Genomic DNA, 21,501 nt, shown 5'->3' with positions numbered 1-21,501 from the left:
TCCTCTGGGTGCTCTGGTTTCCTCCCACACTCCAAAGATGTGCGGGTTAGGTGAATTGGCCATACTAAATTGCCCCTCAGTGTCAGGGGGACTAGCCTGGGTAAATGCATGGGGTCATGGGGATAGGGTTCGGGATTGTGGTCACTGCAGACTCAATGGGCTGAATGGCCTTGTTCTGCACTGTAGGGATTCTATAGAAACATCTTGGGCATAGTATATCCTTCCTGTAAAGTTTTATACTTGGCCCCCATTTTCCTGTTGCACTTTGCTGATGAATGCCACAGGGTCTGTAATAGGATGTGTCTGGTTTATGAAGGAAAGTTAAAAGTTTTTTGTAAATTCCTTCCTGGAATGTGGGTGTTGCTGACAAGGCCAACATGTGTTGCTCATCCCTAATTACCCATAAGAAAGTGATGGCGGGCCACTTTCTTGAATGACTGCAGTCCATCTGGTGTAGGTACATCCAAGGTGCTGTGAGGATTTTGACAGAGTGCCAGTGAAGGAACGGCGATGGAGTTCAAAGTTAGGATGGCGCTCAGGGGAATTAGCGAATGGTGATGCATCTGCCCTCCTCGAAGTAGAGGAAAGTATGATGATTTGCTCTGGTTTTGTATTAAAATAATCCTTCCTTTATTTTAGCCATTTTGAGTTACCTATTTGTGGTCAAGAAAGAGCTACCAGAAGTCATCTACTTCTTTACAGAGAAAAGCAATTCTCAGTAAGTATGATTCATTTATCTATTCAAATTCAAATTCAAATATACAAATCCATTAACAGAAGTTGGTTCATTAAATGCAAGTAATGTGAAAAAATTAGTATCAAGATTGTTGGAATCATTATGAAGGTTTGGCTGCATCATTTGGTATTGACAGATAATTAGGGTATATACATGTGTATATAAAAAAAAACTCAGCATCTTAAGTGAGAATCTTATAACTACAGGCCTGGTTCCCCTTAATGTTTTGCACCAATGAAAACAGGCATCAAAGTTTCATCCTGTGAAGGAAAATTCAAGCTAAATGTATCTACCTTGCAACTGTATGCATAGAATATAACAGCTCCATTATTCCCCTCCACACCAGCTACCTGCTCTAATCCTGTATTCCTGCTCATTCGCTAAACTACTTAATATTCTTTTTCAAGCAAACGTGAACATAATAAAGATAGTTGAATGTGTTGTACAAAGAATGATCTTCTTGATTATAATTAAAGCTTAACAGTAACTCTATGGTACTGACATAACTGCGAAAACAGAAGCACTAGTAAAACAGGTCTTGCTTGCAGAACACTCTCTGGCAGACTGAAAAGCCCTCCAAGACTCATACATGCTCAGAGCCCTCAATAAATCAGTTAAATAGGAGAAACATTTGAGAATAACACTCTATATTCAAAATGACGCTCTGTAACATCCTTGAAAAAACCATGAATTCTACTTCAAAAACAGTACGTGGTGGAGAATTTCAGATTCTAACCATCTAAAACTGAAGCAGTACCACACTGAAGCAAGCCATAGTGCTCTCCTCTTACTATCCCATAGCCTAATAGAGAACTATCCAGCTACCATGTACTTGGCTCCCCTCAAGAGACCAGACAAAACTTTTGGGGTTTTAAATTGGCCTTTATTCAAGCCACAGCAGGGAAGACTGCCTCCACAAGATGTTATATAGACTTCCTGAGTGATACAGTGTATCAGTAATGGTTATCCTACAAGTAATGTGCATTAATCCATCATGAGTATATATTTGTTCTGAAGTCCAATTACAGCTAATAGTTCTGATTACTTCATTTGTGTCAAGTGAATATAGTTAACAAATTACAGCCTCTACATGTTTGCCCAATTATATTATTCAATAACTAATGAAGCATGCTTGCATGGCTACGCCATGGAAAGATCCACACCTGCAGGCCTTGGCTTACTTCCTTGTGATTTATCAATGTTCCCATTCTCTTGACTCTTGTTCATCTTGTTTGTGCAGCTCATCTGCAGTTATGGAAATTTCGCACTTCACAGCAGCTCCCCAGGGATTCAATGATTTTAATCCCTCTGTAGCCCATAACATTTTTACCCTCCAAGTACTTAGCTAAACCTCTTTTGAATATTGGCATCAAATCTGCTTCAACCGCCTGTTCAGGCAAAGCATTCCAAATTACAACAGCTTGTTGTGGAAAAAAAGTTTCCTCGTGCCATATCGAGCTCTTTCACCAATTCCCTTTAAGTCTGTGTTCCCTGTCGATCAATCCTTTTGCCACCAGAAACAGTTTCTCCTTATTTACTCTGTTAGAATCATTGATTATTTTGAACATATCTTGTGAATATCTTGTATGCGCTGGCTAGCTGAGAACAGTTCTGGAATTTGCATGTCTGTGTAAGTCTCTTGAAGAAACGAAGTTGCAAGTTGCCCTTTCAGTTAGACACTTGTTCCTGATAAGTAATACTCCCTTTTTATTTATTTTCAGATCGTGGTCTATGTATGGCAACTACCTTGTTTTGCTTGTGACTTTAGTTGTCATCTTACCCTTGTGTCTATTCAAGAACTTGGGTAAGTATCTAATGTGCCAAAGGGGGTGAAGACACATCCAGACTAGCCATTTTTGTAGATTGAATCGGGGCAGGACCTACTCAGTTAATGGTAGGATGTTGGGGAGAGTTATAGAACGAGGAGATCTAGGAGTACAGCTCCTTGAAAGTGGAGTCACAGGTGGACAGAGTGGTAAAGAAGGCATTCGACATGCTTGGTTTCATTGGTCAGAACATTGAATACAGGAGTTGGGACGTCTTGTTGAAGTTATACAAGACATTGGTAAGGCCACGCTTGGAATACTGTGTACAGTTCTGGTCCCCCAATTATGGAAAGGATTTGATTAAACTAGAAAGAGTGAATAATAGATTTATGAGGATACTACCAGGACCTGATGGTTTGAGTTATATGGAGAGGCTGGATAGACTGGGCTTTTTTTCCCTGGAACGTAGGAGGCTTCATGGTGATCTTATAGAGGTCTATCAAATATTGAAGGGCTTAGAAAAGGTAGGTAGTCAATATCTTCCCCAAAGGTAGGGGAGTCTACAACTAGAGGGCATAGGTTTAAGGTGAGAGTGGAGAAATACAAAATGGCCTAGAGGGGCAATATTTTCACTGAAAGTGTCTGGAACGATCTGCCAAAGACAGTAATAGAGGTGGGTATAACTTTGTCATTTAAGAAGCATTTAGACAGTTACATGGGTAAGATGAGTATAGAGGGATATGGGCCAAATGCAGGCAATTGGGATTAGCTTAGTGGTAAATACTAGCTGCATGGACAAGTTGGACCAAAGGGCCTGTTTCCATGTGTAAACCTCTATGACTATGACTAATGCTGTGGGACATGGGTTCAAATTCCACTATGGCAGCAGTTGGTGGATTTTTAATAAACCAAAAGCTATCATCAATTATCATTTAAAAACCCATCTGTTTCACGAATGCCCTTCAGGGTAGGAAATTTGCCATCCTTGTCCAGTCTGGCCTGCATGAGATGCCCTCTGAAATGACCACTCAGTTCAAGGGCAATTGGATTGGGCAACAAATGTTGGCCTTGTCATGTGTCCACATCTCATCAAAAAATTAAAAAAATTAGTTGGATGAAGCACTGCACCCCATGAAGAAAGAAGGAGTGAGTGATACCAATAGTAGTTCTATCTTCAAGGTGGAAAATTGGTAGAATTAAGGGGGAGGGGAATGAAAAGCTAAATGTTGACCTACTGAAGAATGGAACTGATGATTGTAATAATAGAACATAGAACATTACAGCGCAGAACAGGCCCTTCGGCCCACGATGTTGCGCCGACCAGTTACAAAAACAATGACCCACTAGCCTATACCAATCCCTTTTCGTCCATAAACCTATCCAGAGATCTCTTAAACGCCCCCAAACTAGACGCATTTACAACTGCAGCAGGCAGGGCATTCCAATCCCTCACCACCCGCTGGGTAAAGAACCTACCCCTGACATCCGTCCTGTAGCTACCCCCCCTTAATTTAAAGCCATGCCCCCTCGTGCTAGCTTTCTCCATCCGAGGAAAAAGGCTATCACTATCCACCCTATCTAAACCTCTAATCATCTTATATGTTTCAATAAGATCCCCTCTTAGCCGCCTTCTTTCCAACGAAAACAACCCTAAATCCCTCAGTCTCTCCTCATAGGTCCTCCCCACCATACCAGGCAACATCCTAGTAAACCTCCTCTGCACCCTCTCCAACGCCTCCACATCCTTCTTGTAATGCGGGGACCAGAACTGCACACAGTACTCCAAGTGCGGCCGCACTAGAGTAGTGTACAGTTGCAACATGACGCTGCGACTCCTAAATTCAATCCCCCTACCAATAAACGCCAAGACACCGTACGCCTTCTTAACAACCTTATCTACTTGATTCCCAACTTTCAGGGATCTACGTACACATACACCTAGATCCCTCTGTTCATCCACACTATTCAAAGTCCTCCCGTTAGCCCTATACTCGACACATCTGTTGCTCCTACCAAAGTGAATTACCTCACACTTCTCCGCATTAAATTCCATCCGCCACCTCTCGGCCCAGCTCTGCAACCTATCTAAGTCTCCCTGCAGACTATGACACCCTTCCTCACAATCTACCACACCTCCAACTTTGGTGTCATCAGCAAATTTACTAATCCACCCAACTATACCCTCATCCAGATCATTAATAAAAATTACAAACAACTGGCCCCAAAACAGATCCCTGAGGCACACCACTCGTAACTGAACCCCATGATGAATATTTACCATCAACCACCACCCTCTGTCTCCTATCTGATAGCCAATTCCTGATCCAACTTCCTAGATTACCCACAATCCCATACATCTGCATTTTCTGCAGAAGCCTACCATGGTGAACCTTATCGAACGCCTTACTAAAGTCCATATATACCACGTCAACTGCCTTGCCCCCATCCACCTCTTTGGTCACCTTCTCAAAAAACTCAATAAGGTTAGTAAGGCACGACCTACCCGCTACAAAACCATGCTGACTATTTCTAATCAATTCATTACACTCCAAATAACTATAAATCCTATCCCTAATAATTTTTTCTAAAACCTTGCCCACAACAGAAGTAAGACTCACCGGTCTATAATTCCCGGCAAAGTCTCTGTTCCCCTTCTTAAACAATGGGACAACGTTCGCTATCCTCCAATCCTCCGGGACTACACCAGAGACCAATGACGACCTGAAGATCAGAGCCAGAGGCTCTGCAATCACCTCTCTAGCCTCCCAGAGAATCCTAGGGTAGATCCCATCCGGACCAGGGGACTTATCTATTTTCAGCCCCTCAAGAATTTCCAGCACATCCCCCTTATCAACCGTAATACTGTCTATTTTACACCCCTGCAACCCAATGTCCTCCTCAGCTATATTCATGTCCCCCTGCGTGAACACCGAAGAGAAATATTGGTTCAATACTTCTCCAATCTCCTCCGGTTCCACACACAACTTCCCCCTGCTGTCTGTAGCTGGCCCTAATCTTGCCCTGACCAACCTTCTGTTCTTGACATACCTATAGAACGCCTTAGGATTCTCCTTAATCCTATCAGCCAAAGTCTTCTCATGTCCTCTTTTAGCCCTTCTCAACTCACTCTTCAACTCCCTCCTAGCCAATCTAAAGCTTTTTAGTGCACTATCTGAGCCCTCCAATCTCATCCGAACATAAGCCTCCTTTTTCTTTTTAACCATCGACTCAACTCTTTTAGTGCACCACGGTTCCCTAGATCTACCAAATCCTCCATGCCTAACAGGGACATACCTATCAAGGACTCGCAGTAGCTGCTCCTTGAAAAAACTCCACATTTCGGACGTTCCCAGTCCCTGTAATCTCCTAGTCCAATCTATGCTTCCTAATTCACTCCTAATAGCCTCATAATTGCCCTTACCCCAGCTAAAACTACTGACCCGAGGTTCATGCCTATCCCTTCCCATCACTAAGGTGAACGTAACCGAATTGTGGTCACTATCACCAAAATGCACACCAACTTCCAAGTCTAGCACCTGGTCTGGCTCATTTCCCAGCACCAAATCCAATATAGCCTCACCTCTAGTTGGCCTATCTACATACTGAGTCAAAAAACCTTCCTGCACGCTTTGTACAAACACTGACCCCTCTAGCGAGCTAGAACTATAGCAATTCCAATCAATATTCGTAAAGTTAAAGTCCCCCATAACAATTACCCTATTACTTTCACTCCTAACCAGGATTGTCTCCGCAATCCTTTCCTCAACCTCTCTAGAACTTTTAGGAGGTCTATAAAAGACTCCCAACAGGGTGACCTCTCCTCTCCTATTTCTAATCTCCGCCCATACTACCTCAACTGACAAGTCCTCATCAAACTTCCTCTCCGACACTGTGATACAGTCCTTGACTAGCAATGCTACCCCACCCCCCCTTCTACCTTCATCTCTACTCCGACTAAAGCATTTGTACCCCGGAACCTGCAACAACCATTCCTGACCCTGCTCTATCCATGTCTCTGAAATGGCCACAACATCAAAGTCCCAGGTACTGATCCACACTGCAAGTTCATCCACTTTATTGCGAATACTCCTCGCATTAAAGTACACACATTTCAAACCCTGCTCCGCCCCACCCCCACTATGCCGTGCCTTGCATTCCCCAACTATGCCCCCCTCACTTTCACCCCCTTTCCTCACTATCCCTCCCCTCCTCCGAATCAGTTTAAACCTCCCTGCATCGCCTTTGCAAATTTACCCCCCAGGATATTGATTCCCCTCTGGTTCAGGTGTAGACCATCCCTCTTATAGAGGTCCCACCTTCCCCAGAATGAGCCCCAATTGCTCAAGTACCTGAACCCCTCCCTCCTGCACCATCCCCTCAGCCACGAGTTCAAACTTTCCCTCTCTCTATTCCTCTCTAAACTATCCCGTGGCACAGGCAAGAGTCCAGATATAACTACTCTTTCAGACTTTGCCTTTAGTTTCCACCCCAACTCCATAAATCTTTGCTTAATATCCCCTTCCCTTAATCTCCCTATGTCATGTGTCCCCACATGAACTATAACTTGGGGTTGATCTCCCTCTCCCCTAAGAGTCCTGAATACTCTGTCCGATACATCCCGGACCCCAGCCCCTGGTAGGCAACACACCAGCCCTGAGTCCCTACCCTTACCTCCAACTCTCCTATCCGTCCCCATAACTGTGGAGTCCCCAATCACGAGGCCCAATCTCTTACCCCTAACCACCTGAGGCTTGCCAATAGGCTCACCCCCAGAGACCTGCTCCCTTTGGCTATCCCCAGTTGATTTCTCCTCAACTGTAGCCTCCAGGACCGAAAACCTATTTTGGAGGGGAACAGCCCCAGGGGATTGTCCCCTCAACTGCTTCTTTCCCCTCTTCCTGGCAGTGACCCAAGACTTATTTCTAGGAGTGACTAACTCCTTATAACTCCTATCTATGTCCTCCTCCACTTCCCGAATTATGCGGAGCTCCTCTAATTCCACCTCCAGCTCCTTAACACGCTCCTCCAGAAACTGCAATCTATCACACTTCCTACAAGTAAAATCACCTGAAACACTGCTGGAGTCTCTCACTACATACATCCCACAGGAGATGCAGCTTACTGCCTGAACTGCCATCCCTGAATCAATTACCAGCAGAAAAATAAAAATATAAAAAAAAACTTCCTACACACTTATAATTAGGTTAGAGGAGGTGGAAGGGTGGGATTCTCTACCAGTGTAGAGAATCGGGTATCCTCTCTGCACTAATTTGTAGGGTTAGGGGCACGAGAAAAAAAAACTACAACTACCAGTAAGCGTCTTAGTGACGACTTCCGGTTTCTAACTAATTTTAAAAAAAACCGCCGAAACTCGCGACTTAGTACTAGAAATAAAAAGTTAAACGGTATAAACAGAAAAATTTACCTTGTTTTTGCCTCCTCACACGCCCAAAAAATCGCTGCCTCTCGACTCTGCTCCACAGGAACAATGAGGCCGAGACCAAATACTTAGGAATCTGATGGTTCCTGTGCTTTTTCTTTTTTCATCTGTGGGGTATGGGTGTCGCTGACTGGCAGCATTTGTTGCCCATCCCTAGTTGCCTGAGGGCAGTTGAGAGTCAACTACATTGCAGTGGCTCAGGAGTCACATGTAGGCCAGGCCGGGTAAGGATGGCAGATTTCTTTCCCTAAAGGACATTAGTGAACCAGATGGGTTTTTCCGACAATCGACAAATTGTTTCATCAGTAGATTCTTAATTCCAGACATTTTTTTACTGAATTCAAATTCCAGCACCTGCCATAGCGAGAGTAAGACGTTGAGAAATTAAGGCTGGAGTGGTGAATTTTGGGCCTATTTCTTCCAGAAATGTGCACTTGTATCCAATGCCTAAAACCAATGCTTTGAAGTTACACGTTAGAGTCTTAAAGCCAACTTTAGAACCCTCAGTGTGACACACTTGTGGCCTGCACAGATGTTATGGGCCATCAGGAGTCTTTAAGGTGAGGTATGGAAGCCGCCCATGAGAAGTTATGGAAAACTTTCCGATAGTTTCATCTCAGCGCTTCTACAAAAGTGCAGTGGGGAGCTGCTAGCCCAGGCTGAGCTTCCTCTGGTTCACCTCCCCCTCCAATTAAATTTTCAACAGGTCTTGAGCTGTGGCCCTCAGGCCTGGGCTGCATTATGTCACCCAACTCACACTGAAATCTGGTACAAGTTAAATTTCTCCATCCCCATCGCTGCCCAGCATAGAATCCCTACTGTGCAGAAAGAGGCCATTCAGCCCATCGAGTCTACATGACCACAATCCCATCCAGGCCCGATCCCTGAAACCCCACATATTTACTCTGCCAATCCCCTGACACTAGGGTCAATTTAACATGGCCAATCAACTTAACCCACACACCTTTGGAGTGTAGGAGGAAGTCAGAGCACTCAGAGGGAACCCATACATACATAGGGAGAATGAGCAAACTCCACGCAGACAGTGACCTGAGGCAGGAATTGAACCCGGATCCCTGGCGCTGTGAGGCAGCAGTGCTAACCATTGTGCCACTGTGCTGCCCCATTCAAAAGTGAGTCAAGAATTGAGACAGGAAGAGCTCCATTATGTTACTGCACTACTGATATGGAGGTAGGGCATGGTGCAAGACTGAGGAAGCTTTTAAACATTGAACAGACGGTGGAAAATCACCTCACAAACCCTGGCCAAAAAGTGCTCACTTTTTTTTATTTCAACTAAGATTTTTTTGTATTTTATTGCTTTTGATAAAAATTTTTTTTTGCTCAAACTCCAATCTCTGGACGCTAAAATATAGATTGATAAACCAAGTTCAGGTCCCCATCAATGGATTTTCAAAACTACACTTAGGATATTTTGATATAAACTCTCCCCTGTTTTGCTCCAGTACAGGCCTGTTTTTAATTAATTGCAAGATATCTATCTCCAAGTGTGGAAATCCCCTTCCTGTATGCAAAAAATAATTATCAGCTTTGTTCTCGATAGCATTTTTGCCTATGAGTCAGAACGTTGTGGCTTCAGTGAAGTTCCAGTCTGGGGTTGAGCATCTGTTAGGCTGAAACTTGAGTGAAGTACCGAGAGAGCTTTGCATTGGTGGGGGCTGTTTTTCAGATGAGATATTGCATCAGGGTGGACTTATCAGATCAAGGAAGGAAGGGGAGCTCTTTGTTGTTGTAGTTTATACACATCTCTTAACCAGCATCACAAAATAGAGGGTGGGATTTTCCAGTCCTGTTACTGCCGGGATCATCCGGTCCTGCTGGAAGCCAATGGAGTTTCGGCTGGACCACCAGGCCCCATCACGGCGGTGAGGGAAAATACCAGCCAGAGTAACTAACATTAGTAATTGCATGAAAATCAGCTGCTGTAATTTGTCTAAGAAATAAAATCATTAAGCCCATGGAAGTTGAGGATGAAAGATTGCGAGATGGCCTTTGTAAATGAATTCTCTGTCCATCGACATGAGCCTTTTGGTTGCTGCTCCAGATTCAATCCTGTTCCTTTTCTTTCCCTTCTTCTTTCTCTTGCCCCTTGCCACGTCATTGAAATAAGTCAGCAGAGGCTGGTATCCTTTCACTAGATTCCCCTTTATCTACAAGCTCTATTTAAGTTCATAGAGTGTTACAATCTCTAAGTCCGCAATCAGAAGGCCAGGAGAGCTGACACTCTCCAGTTATATATCCAACAAAGACTCCCTGATTGGACAGAGCTCAATCAGGGACATCTTTTGATGTGGAGCTCAATCAGGGAACTCTTTTTGTGTCGAACCAAATGAACAAAATCAAATTAACTTAGGGACAACTCAAAAAGAACAGCTTCCTAAAAGGAGGGGAGCCGCCTGAAACAAAAAGCAAAGCGGAAAGGAAATTTAAAACATCAAATTAAAATGTGATTAAAGGGGTCAATAATACATCCCCATGCCTGCGGTGCCTAGTGGGCACGGAAGGCTTCAACGATGCCCTTGGACATCATATGCTCCCTTTCCAGGGACACCCAGCCGCTAATGTAGCTACGGTAGAGAGGCAGTCAGTCGGGTTGGACGATCCCCTTGATTGCCCGCTGCCTGGACCTGTAGATGGCATGCCTTGCCAGGTCAAGCTAAAACAGGGAGTCCATATTCTAAGAGACCAACCTCATTGGCCTCATTGAAGTCATTCTACTCCTTTTCTACTTTGGCTGATGCAAGCTTCTTCACATAGTCTGCCCACACCTGCTGATGGATGGCTGAATCAGTTGTGCACCAAATCTACTCACATTTGCACACTTTTAGACCTGAGCAATGAAGATGGGGACCATACCAGTGGAGCAGACAATGATAAGAGAGAATAAACATTTTACTGAATGAAAAGGGCATCAAGGGTGGAGAAGATGAAGTGGTTCCGCAGGTTAATATATTGCAATATCCGGGCAATGTGCTTTGCTAGGCCAGAACACAGAGTAGTATCGAGTAATTTTCTAAACCTTTTGAAATTTTGGAGACTTCCAATGCATTGTAAAGATTTCTGTGATTATTCTGTTAATGAATATAAAACTTTACAATGTGAGGGCCAAAGAAATGTCTTGTTCCCATCAATCCACCCCTCCCTGCCTTCTGCACTGTTACACATTGCACCAACATTCAAGGTGACAGATTATTCTTCTGCTTCATAGGGTACCTTGGATATACCAGCGGATTTTCACTTGCCTGCATGGTTTTCTTCCTCATTGTAGTAAGTATTACTTCGTATGCCATTCAGCGAAATTAAGTACATTGTTATAAATCAAAACCAAAGTGCTGGAAATGCTCAGTGAGTCTGGCACCTTTTCGAGTCAAATATGGTTCTTCTTTGGAACCTGGACTTCCTGTTTTTACTTCAGATTTCTAGCTTTTGTAGTATTTTGCTCCTATTACATTGTTATAAAACTGTATAACAGTATACATTACTGGAAAAGTTGAATATGCCTTTTGGAAAGCATAGGCTATATATTAGGACTAATACCAGTGGCAAGGTTCTCCAGCCTCCCAGCCGCTTGTTACATGCCACTGGGTGGTGGCGCATTTGCTAGTGGCGGGATTCTCTGGGAATTCCCATTGGCATCACCCCATACCGACAGGAAACTGGCAGGTGGGGGTGCACTGCCGAGGGTACTGGGGGACCCTGCTGGCGTGAATGGCTGGATAATTCCAGCCAAAGTGTGAAATGTATTTCAGCATTCAGAGCATAGGTATTAGGATTAGGCAGCATGGTGGCACTGTGTTTAGCACTGCTGCCTCACTGAGCCAAGGACAGGAGTTTGATTCCCCATCACTGTCTGTGCAGAGTCTGCACGTTCTTCCCATGTCTGCGTGGGTTTCCTCCAGGTGCCCCGATTTCCTCTCACAGTCTGAAAAAGTGCTGGTTAGGTGCATTGTCCGTACTAAATTCTCCATCAGGCACCGGAGTAGGGGATTTTCACAGTTACTTCATTGCAGAGTTAATGTAAGCCTACTTGTGACACTACTAAAACAAAAAGGATTGTACCAGGTATTAAATATGTTAAGTCAAGTATGTTTATAAATTATTGGCGAGAAAAACATAAAAAGTGGTGATTGTTTGTCTTGATTTCAGGTTATCTACAAACAGGCAGCCCATTTCTGTCCTTTGGTACCGGCTAATGTTTCAAACATTTCTTGTACAGTCATATCCACACCAAAGATTTTTGTCTTGAATGATAAGGTACCAAATTTTCCATTTCATTATTCAAACCTTCAGAATGAATATATCCCAGATGGTTTTATTAAAGTACTAATGCGTTTCATTGAGCATTCCCAATAATAAGATTTTTTAGCATTATCTAGTATAAGTAGTAAATAGTATTTAGTAAAAATCTTAGTATTGAAATACTAAGATATTTCAGTTGCAATTATTTGGGTCAAGAGATCTTAAATTAATTCATGTGATTATTAAAGTTAGTTCTGCATACTTAGAAAGACAACAAAATGAGTGAGTGTTTCTTGTGAGCTATACTTCTGCATGGCTGTCCCGCAACCTTGGGAGGTACTGTGCAAGTTTCTATCAAGTCATCCGCTTTAAAGTAACACGTGTGTGCAGCTGTTTAAAATTATTAAAGGTACTCCAAGAGCAAATGTACAGGACACACATGTGATGCACAAAATTGGTAGGGGACATTGATATCTAACCTGCCCTGTGCCCTGCAAATGTTAGCTCAAGACTGGTTCTGGAAAAGGTCTGGGAGCAAAAATAATATGTGGCATAAGGAACTTCTGAGGAACAAATGGGGACATATATAAAGTAGCACAACCTCACAACCTGTTGTGTTTCTCCTGCTGTGCTCAGTCTCATATACTGAATCTTACATCTATGTTTCTGTATCATAGACCCACCAACCACTGACCAATTGATCCACTTAAGTAGCAAATTAAGTGCCTCTTCCCATTACCACTTGCAGTGAGTGGGCCCTTTAGAACATAGAACAATACAGCACAGTACAGGCCCTTCAGCCGTCAATGTTGTGCCCAGCTATGTCCGAACCCAAGATCAAGCTATCCCACTCCCTATCATTCTGGTGTGATCCACGTGCCTGTCTAAAAACTGCTTGAAAGTTCCTAAAGTGTCCGACTCCACTATCACAGCAGGCAGTCCACTCCACACTCCAACCACTCTCTGAATAAAGAACCTACCTCGGACATCCTTCCTATATCTCCCACTATGAACCTTATAGTAAGTCCCCTAGTAACAGCTACATCCACCTGAGGAAATAGTCTCTGAATGTCCACTCTATCTATCCCCCTCATCATCTTATAAACCTCTATTAAGTCGCCTCTCATCCTCCTCCACTCTAGAGAGAAAAACCCCAGCTCCCTCAACCTTTCCTCATAAGACCTACCCTCCAAACCAGGCAGCATCCTGATCAATCTCCTCTGCAATGCTCTCTCCAGTGCTTCCACATCCTTCTTATAGTGAGGTGACTAGAACTGCACACAGTATTCCAAATGGTCTTGCCAAGGTCCTGTATAGTTGCAGCATAACCCCACAATTCTTAAACTCAAACTCCCTGTTAATAAACGTTAACACACTGTGGGCCTTCTTCATCGCTCTATACACATGAATGGCAACCTTCAGAGATCTGTGGATATGAACCCCAAGACCTCTCTATTCCTCCACGTTCCTCAGAACCCTGCCATTGACCCTGTAATGCATATTCAAGTTTATCCTACCAAAATGAATCACCTTGCACTTATCAGGGTTAAACTCCATCTGCCACTTTTTGACGCAGCTCTGCTTCCTATCAATGTCTCTTTGCAGCCTACAGGAGTCCCCCACCTCATCCACTACTCCTTCACTTTTGGTGTCATTAGCAAATTTACTAACCCACCCTTCAGCCCCCTCTTCCAAGTCATTGATAAAAATCACAAATAGTAGAGGACCCGGCACTAATCCCCGTGTTACACCACTGGTACCTGGTCTCCAGTCTGAAAATTTTCCTTCCACCACCACCTTCTGTCTTCTATGAGACTGCCAGTTACTTATCCAATTGGCCAACTTTCCTTCTGTCCTTACTTTCTTCATGAGCCTACCTTGGGAAACATTATCAAACGCCTTACAAAAATCCATGTATACGACATCAACTGCTCTATCTTCATCTACACACTTAGTTACCTCCTCAAAGAATTCAATCAAATTTGCGAGGCAAAATTTACCCTTCACGAATCTGTGCTGACTGTCCCAGATTAAGCTCCATTTTTCCAAATGGTTGTAAATCCTATCCCTCAGGACCTTTTCCATTAACTTATTGACCACTGAAGTACGACTAACTGCCCTATAATTACCAGGGTCATTCCTATTTCCTTTCTTGAAGAGAGGAACAACATTGGCCATTCTCCAGTCCTCTGGCATAATCCCCGTGGAAGTGAGGACCCAAAGATCAAAGCTAAAGGCTCTACAATCTCATCCCTAGCCTCCCAAAGTATCCTAGGATGTCTTCCATCAGGCCCAGGGGACTTAACAACTCTCAGGTTTTTCAAAATTGCTAATACACCTTCCGTCAGAACATCTACCTCCTCCATCCTATCAGCCTGTATCACATGGCCCCTCTCCTTAGTGAACACAGAAGAAAAGTATTCATTCAATGCCTCACCTATCTCTTCTGAATCCATGTACTACCCACTGCTATCCTTGACCAGCCCTAACCTCACCCTGGTCATTCTTTTATTTCTCACATAAGAGTAAAAAGCCTTGGGGTTTTCCTTTATCTGACCCGCCAAGGACTTCTCATGGCCCCTCCTAGCTCTCCTAAGCCCTTTTTTTAATTCATTCCTTGCTACCCAGTAATCCTCAAGCGACCCAACTGAACCTTGTTTTCTCATCCTTACATAGCTTCCTTTTTACTCTTGACAAGACATTCAGCCTTCTTTGTGAACTATGGTTCCCTCACTCAGTCATTTTCTCCCTGCCTGACAGGGACGTAGCTATCAAGGACGCGCAGTATTTGTTCCTTGAACAAGCTCCACTTTTCATTTGTGCCTTTACCTGACAATTTCTGTTCCCATCTTATGCTCCCTAATTCTTGCCTAATTGCATCATAATTACCCCTGCCCCAGTTATAAACCTTGCCCTGCCGTGTGACCTTATCCCTCTCCATTGAAATAATGAAAGACACCAAATTGTGGTCACTATCTCCAAAATGCTCTCCCACAAACAAATCTCACACTTGGCCCTGTTCATTACCCAGTACCAAGTCCAATGTGGCCCCACCTCTTGTTGGCTGATTCACATCAGGAAATCCCCCTGCACACACTGTACAAAAAGAGCCCCATCTGAGCTATTCGACCTATAAAGGTTCCAATCACTTTTGGACAGTTAAAGTCACCCATGATAACTACCCTGTGACCTCCACACCTATCCTTAACCTGCTTTGCCATTTCCTCCTCCACATCTCTATTACTATTTGGGGGCCTATAGAAAACTCCTAACAACGTGACCGCTCCTTTCCTATTTCTAACTTCAGCCCATATTACCTCAATAGGCAGATCCCCCTCAATGCCTTTCAGCAGCCTTTAAACTATCCATGATTAACAATGTTACTCCTCTACCTCTTTACTGCCTTCCCTACTCTTACTGAAACATCTATACCCCGGAACTACCAACAACCATTCCTGTCCCTGTTCTAACCATGTCTTCATAATGACCACAACATCGTAATCCCAAGTACCAATCCATGCTCCAAGTTCACCTACCTTATTCTGTTTGCTCCTTGCATTGAAGTAGATACACTTCAACCCACCATCCTGTCTGCCTGTACACTCCTGCGACCTTGATACCTTTCTCAGTACTTCACTCCCCTCATCATTGGTTTCTGGACTACAGCTCGTTTTCCCATCCCCCTGACAAATTAGTTTAAACCGCTCCCCTCCCTCCCCAAAAGAGCTGTACCAAACTTCCCCACATAGAGAAACTGCCTGGTGAAACCTGGTGACCTATCTGCTGGCTTGTGAAGGGGACAGCCGAATTGGGGACCCTGCAGCCCATGGAGGGACCCCCATTGGTTGCCCGCATGGCAACACCATCATCAGACCTCAGAAATATATCCATATTCCGTACCCTCAACAGGGCCTGCCCAGCTGGTCCTGAGAACTCCAGGCTTTACTCACCTAGTTGTGAGGGCAGTTTCCACGTTTGCTCAGCTGGGCGCAGTATCAGCAATGGCCACTATCCCAGTTGCTCCAAATGGCCTGCAGCTCTTGGGGCTGGGCTCCCATCTAATAAAGGGAAAGGAACCCTAACAAAGCTAACTGGTAGCCAGGTGGGCCTAGAATGTGGCCCAGGATGTCCTGAATGACCTGAATCTTCACTAATCCCACTTTCCAGCCCATAGTCTTGAATGTTTCAAATGTTCATACCACACACTTTTTGAAGACTGTGAGGTTTTACACCTTTATCAGCCCCCCCAAGCAAGATTAATGCCATTGAAAGTATTTTAAATTCATTGGAAAAAATGTAAAATGTAACATTTTCCTGTGTGGTGTCCGTGACCTTAAAGCTTATGTTTGTTGTTGATTTTGGTTTCTGGTCATGCTTGAATTTGAACTGTTGTTTTATTTTCCAGACAGTCTTTGCTTTGCCCACCATAGCCTTTGCTTTTGTGTGCCACCCATCAGTCCTGCCCATCTACCGTGAGCTCAAGGAGTAAGTGTACTCAATTAAGTATGTAACCATAGATAGAGTCATAGAGCTTGGCACCACAGAAAGAGGCACTTTGGCTCATTGTGTCTTTCGGTCACCAAGCACCAATCTATTCTAATCTTATTTTCTGGCACTTGGTCCGTAGCCCTGTATGCTATATATTTAATATATATTTGCAACTCCAGTGAGGTTGACCATAAATGGAATAATCTTATATTAGGGAGGCATGGTGGCACAGTGGTTAGCACCGCTGCTTCACAGTGTCAGGGACCTGGATTCGATTCCAGGCTTGGGTCACTGTCTCTGTGGAGTCTGCACGTTCTCCCTGTGTCTGCGTGGGTTTCTTCCGCGTGTTCTGGTTTCTTCTCCCAGTTCAAAAGACGTGCTGGTTAGGTGCATTGGCCACGCTAAACTTTTCCTCAGTATCTGAAAAGGTGCTGGAGTGGGGGATTTTCACGGTAACTTCATTGCAGTGTTAATGTAAGCCTACTCATAATAATAATGAATAAACTTAAACTTTGTTTTTCAGTCACACACACAAAAAAATGGAATGTGTTTCAGCTATATCCTTCTCCTCAATGCTTTTGATGTACCTGTTAACAGCGCTCTTTGGATATCTGACTTTCTATAGTAAGTATGATAAACATTTAATCGTTTTCTGTCCGCACTCAAAGTTCTTGGCAGAAATATTACACCCCCGCCCCCTGCCCCATCCTCGTCTGTTTGAAGGTGAGAGGAGCGTGTAAAATAAAGTGGGCTGCTGGTCCGCCACCTTCCCACCTATCCCCAAGCTATCCACCATAATACCAGGAGTGGGAAAGGTATCCGGCAGCCTGCCCACCCTTAAGGCATACTATGGCCATTTAGTGGATAATTAATTGCCACATAAGAACCTCAGTCTGCCTCCGCTGCAATTCTTTGTGCACAGAGAAATGGATCATACCCATCCCTTTATCCCTTCACCCCCCTCCCCCCACCCCCCTTCCCCCGGCCTGTAAAACCTGACCCACCCACCCCATCCTCACCCGACCCTCACTGGGATCTGCCAGATATTGGAATGGCATAGCAAACATTGATATGACTAACTTCTATCTCCTCCTACATGTGTTTCAATTACTTTGTCGATTTGTTCCATTTTCCAACTAATACATTTCTCAATTTTAACTAAAAGCATGCATTTCTCTTTTCTGGCACTGATACCACAAAAGGGAACCTAAGAAGAGATTTTCCGCACCCCTTCCCCCGTTGTGGGTTTTGCAGCGGCAAAGGTGCCCCATGGGATCTTCCAGTCCCGCTGCAACAACGGGTTTTACTGTTGATCACACCCTTCGTGACTGGGGAACCCGTGGTGAGGGATACCCAATGGTGGGACCAGATCATCCTGTTGACAGGAATAAACAAAAACATTCAGCCCTAGGTTGGGTGTCAGAGTTTAGACGCAATTTTCTTTACGTTTTCTTTTACGCAATGTCAGTGGAAGGAAGTGAAGAGGTTACATTCTAGCCAATAGCTTCTGAGTGGGGTTATGGGATTCCAGCACCTCAACAGCAAAATGTTGTTGAGATGAAACCAGTCAGAAAGCATTCACTTATCTTCAACACAAGAGAAAGTAGTTAGACCAACGTGCCGGAATTTTACCGCCTCGTCCATCCAAGGCTCATAAGATCCCACCCGAGGCCAATGGAGAATGCCATTCTGCAAGCTTTACCAGCCACGATTCTGGGGTGGGTGAGCCAGTAAAATTCCAGCCATGGGGTGTGATTTTCCAGCTGCAGAAAATGCAATTTGAGGCCAATGGACATTTGCATGGTCTGTGTAGCTACATCCCATGGCGGGTGAGATGGGAAAATGCCGTCCACAATATTTCACTCATCCCAGTGACTCCTTTAAGAACTGACCCTGTCATATAAGCAATGCATTTCTGTATCCCTATAACAATGGATATGTGACATTTAATTGAAACTGGATGATGAGAAATCTGTAATTAAGTTAGGTAAGAGCATTAACTAGAATTATGCTCCAAAACCTTCTATGTTTATTTGTAAATTTGGAAAGCAAGCTAATGACATTAAAAAAATGAACTTCTGATTACTTGTTCTTTCTTCATACAGACTGTGTGAATGAAGAGTTGCTCCTGTCTTATGCTATCTGCAGTGACCTAATTATTATTATCCTTCGCTTGGCTGTAATTATAGCAGTAGTCCTGACTGTGCCTGTCCTTCTGTTCACTGTGAGTATTACTGGTTAAGTTGGTTAAATTGATCAATTTTGTTCTGCACATTTTTGTTTCAAAAAGTCAATAGGATGCACACGATCCACAAATTGATTTCCCCTTACATTCTCACAGCATACTGGAGTCTGGCTTGTCACCCCGGAAACAGTTTGGAGGTAGCCACAAGGATTCCTGAATGCCAAGGCGGCTTGGTTAAAAGGTCCACCGTGGACTTGTCCCACTTGTTTTATTCAAAGTTAGGTCCTTTAGCCTTCACCCTATCCACCCTCCCAATTCCCCATGCCCTATTTATGCCAACCCACACACACACTAATGGCTCCTCATACCTTCGATGCCAACACAAAGCACTTCCATTCCCATTCACCAGAACGACACTCTTGACAAAATCAATGTATCAGTCAGTAGTGACAATGGCATGTGTGTTGAAGCTTAAAAGACAGCCACTCATTCATAACTTGCTTAAAAAGATCTGTTGTTACCGTAATATAAAAGTGTCAATCAACCAACTAGTTAAACTATCAATAGCAGAAACCACAGTAACTTGATACCTGTTTATCCTGTGTAAATAACTGTTGAGCAATTGACAAAATAGATTGAAGAAAAAAAGCTCCATTGCACAATACCTTCCCTTAAGTGCAGCTGCTTTGACAGACTGGATGTCTCGTCTGGGATGGAAAGTGTGACAGGTCATTGAGGATGGGTATGGGGCACAAGTTTGCATGGGGGCCTGGGTAAGATCTTTTGAATTTGCCTTTCAAAAGATTTACTCATCCAGACGATGGTTATCTTTGAAGGGCTGTGAAACATGAGTCCTTGAAAAGCTAGCCCCACTCCATGAAAACTGTGGAAGGCTCAGAGATACCTACCCCCATAATGGAGCCAGCCAGGTCGGGAGTGTAGAATGCGGGCTTAATGCCCGCACCCTTTTCCTATGCTGGTGAAAATTGGAAGTGTTGGAATTGGAGGTGGGAGTACCAGAACAAGATCCCATCCTCCATTTTTAAAGGAACACTCTGAAAATCACTCTGAGTTCCATGGAATGTAATGGAGAAGTGTTCATATACATTTAATGGTACTTGTTTTAAAGCAATAATTGGATAAAGGGAACTTACCTCCATTTAGATTTTTTAGACATCTTCCATTTAGATTTTTGAGCTTATTCATTTACTGGAGCATTATTGATTGGTGATGCAGTGAATTAAATTATATTTCTAATACAAGCATATAGTCTGATGGGAATTGGTTCCATAATATGATTAATAAAACCCTTCTGTTACTTATTCATGCTGCTTAGTTAGGTATCGCAATGCCCTTTTGCTAATTAAACAACGGCACATGTAATTTTTGAGATTATGGGCACGATCTTACCTGCCCTTCACACCATGCTGGCGTTAATGGTCAGAAAATTCTGGCCTATTTGTTGTGTCTTACTGCTGTGATATCTTGCTGCATTTTCTTTATCTGCATCTTGAGAATGTATCTTATTTATATTATTGGGTAAATAATATGGTGCATCACACTGAACTGAAAAGTTTCCATTCCACAGAACTCATTGCTCAGTAAGTGACTTTTCCTAATTGCATAATAACTGGTAAGAGATTAGAAAGTGATACTAATGATTTTTATGAAGAAGTTAACAAGTCGCAGACCATTTCAACGTTTTGGCTAGAGGAAAATTTATCTGATTAATGGATAGCTTTACAGTGTGTGATGTTCTGGCAGAGATCCAATTCTTGAGAACATCTGTTCAGTGAAATGTCACATTGTAACGTCACATTTGGTTTTTGCTCACGTGGGACGACTCAGTGGCTTAGTGGTAAGAACATAAGAAATAGGAGCAGGAATAGGCCATCTAGCCCTTCGAGCCTGCCCCACCATTCAATAAGATCATGGCTGATCTGAAGTGGATCAGTTCCACTTTCCCGCTTTCTCCCCATAACCCTTAATTCCCCTGTCTATCAGAAACCTATCTACCCATGACTTAAATATATTTAGCGAGGTAGCCTCCACCACTTCAACGGGCAGAGAATTCCAGAGATCCACCACCCTTTGAGTGAAGAAGTTCCTCCTCAACTCTGATCTAAACTGCACCCTTCCCCCCCGGCCTTATCTTGAGGCTGTGTCCTCTAGCCCTGCTATCCTTTCTAAGCGGGAAGAATCTCTCTACCTCTACCCTATCCATCCCCTTCATTATCTTATATATCTATAAGATCCCCCCTCATCCTTCTAAACGCACCGCTGCTTCACAGCATCAGAAACCTGGATTCGATTCTGGCCTTGAACAACTGTGTGGAGTTTGCACATTCTCCCCCTGTCTGCATGGGTTTCCTCCAGGTACTCTAGTTTCCTCCCACATTCCAAAGATTTGCAGGTTTGGTTAATTGGCCATGCTAAATTGCCACTTGGTGTCAGGGAGATTAGCAGGATAAATATACCTGGTTGTGAGCATAGGACCATAGAAGAAACCATACAAACCCTACAGTGCAGCAAGAGGCCATTCGGTCCATCGAGTCTGCACCAACAATAGACCATCCAGGCTTTATCTCTACATATTTATTCACTAATCCCTCTAACCTAAGCATCC

At 43.7% G+C, this 21,501-nt stretch overlaps 1 protein-coding gene across 1 annotated transcript in view; it reads left to right on the top strand.

Annotated features, from left to right (window-relative positions):
• Positions 1-21,501, top strand: part of LOC145344552 (sodium-coupled neutral amino acid symporter 1-like) — a 51,810-nt gene that overhangs the window by 26,367 nt on the left and 3,942 nt on the right. The window contains exons 7-13 of the mRNA XM_080191748.1: positions 640-718; positions 2,458-2,540; positions 11,172-11,230; positions 12,110-12,217; positions 16,608-16,687; positions 17,214-17,314; positions 18,796-18,914. Of these exons, the coding sequence (XP_080047874.1) occupies positions 640-718; positions 2,458-2,540; positions 11,172-11,230; positions 12,110-12,217; positions 16,608-16,687; positions 17,214-17,314; positions 18,796-18,914 (629 nt within the window). The remainder of the gene's footprint in view (positions 1-639; positions 719-2,457; positions 2,541-11,171; positions 11,231-12,109; positions 12,218-16,607; positions 16,688-17,213; positions 17,315-18,795; positions 18,915-21,501) is intronic.

The sequence above is a fragment of the Carcharhinus amblyrhynchos genome, chromosome 6 (genome assembly GCF_965287045.1).
Source record: "Carcharhinus amblyrhynchos chromosome 6, sCarAmb.v2.hapA, whole genome shotgun sequence".
Taxonomy (NCBI): Eukaryota; Metazoa; Chordata; class Chondrichthyes; order Carcharhiniformes; family Carcharhinidae; genus Carcharhinus; species Carcharhinus amblyrhynchos.
The sequence above is the reverse complement of the archived record's forward strand: the minus strand, read 5'-3'. Positions and strand labels throughout refer to the sequence as shown.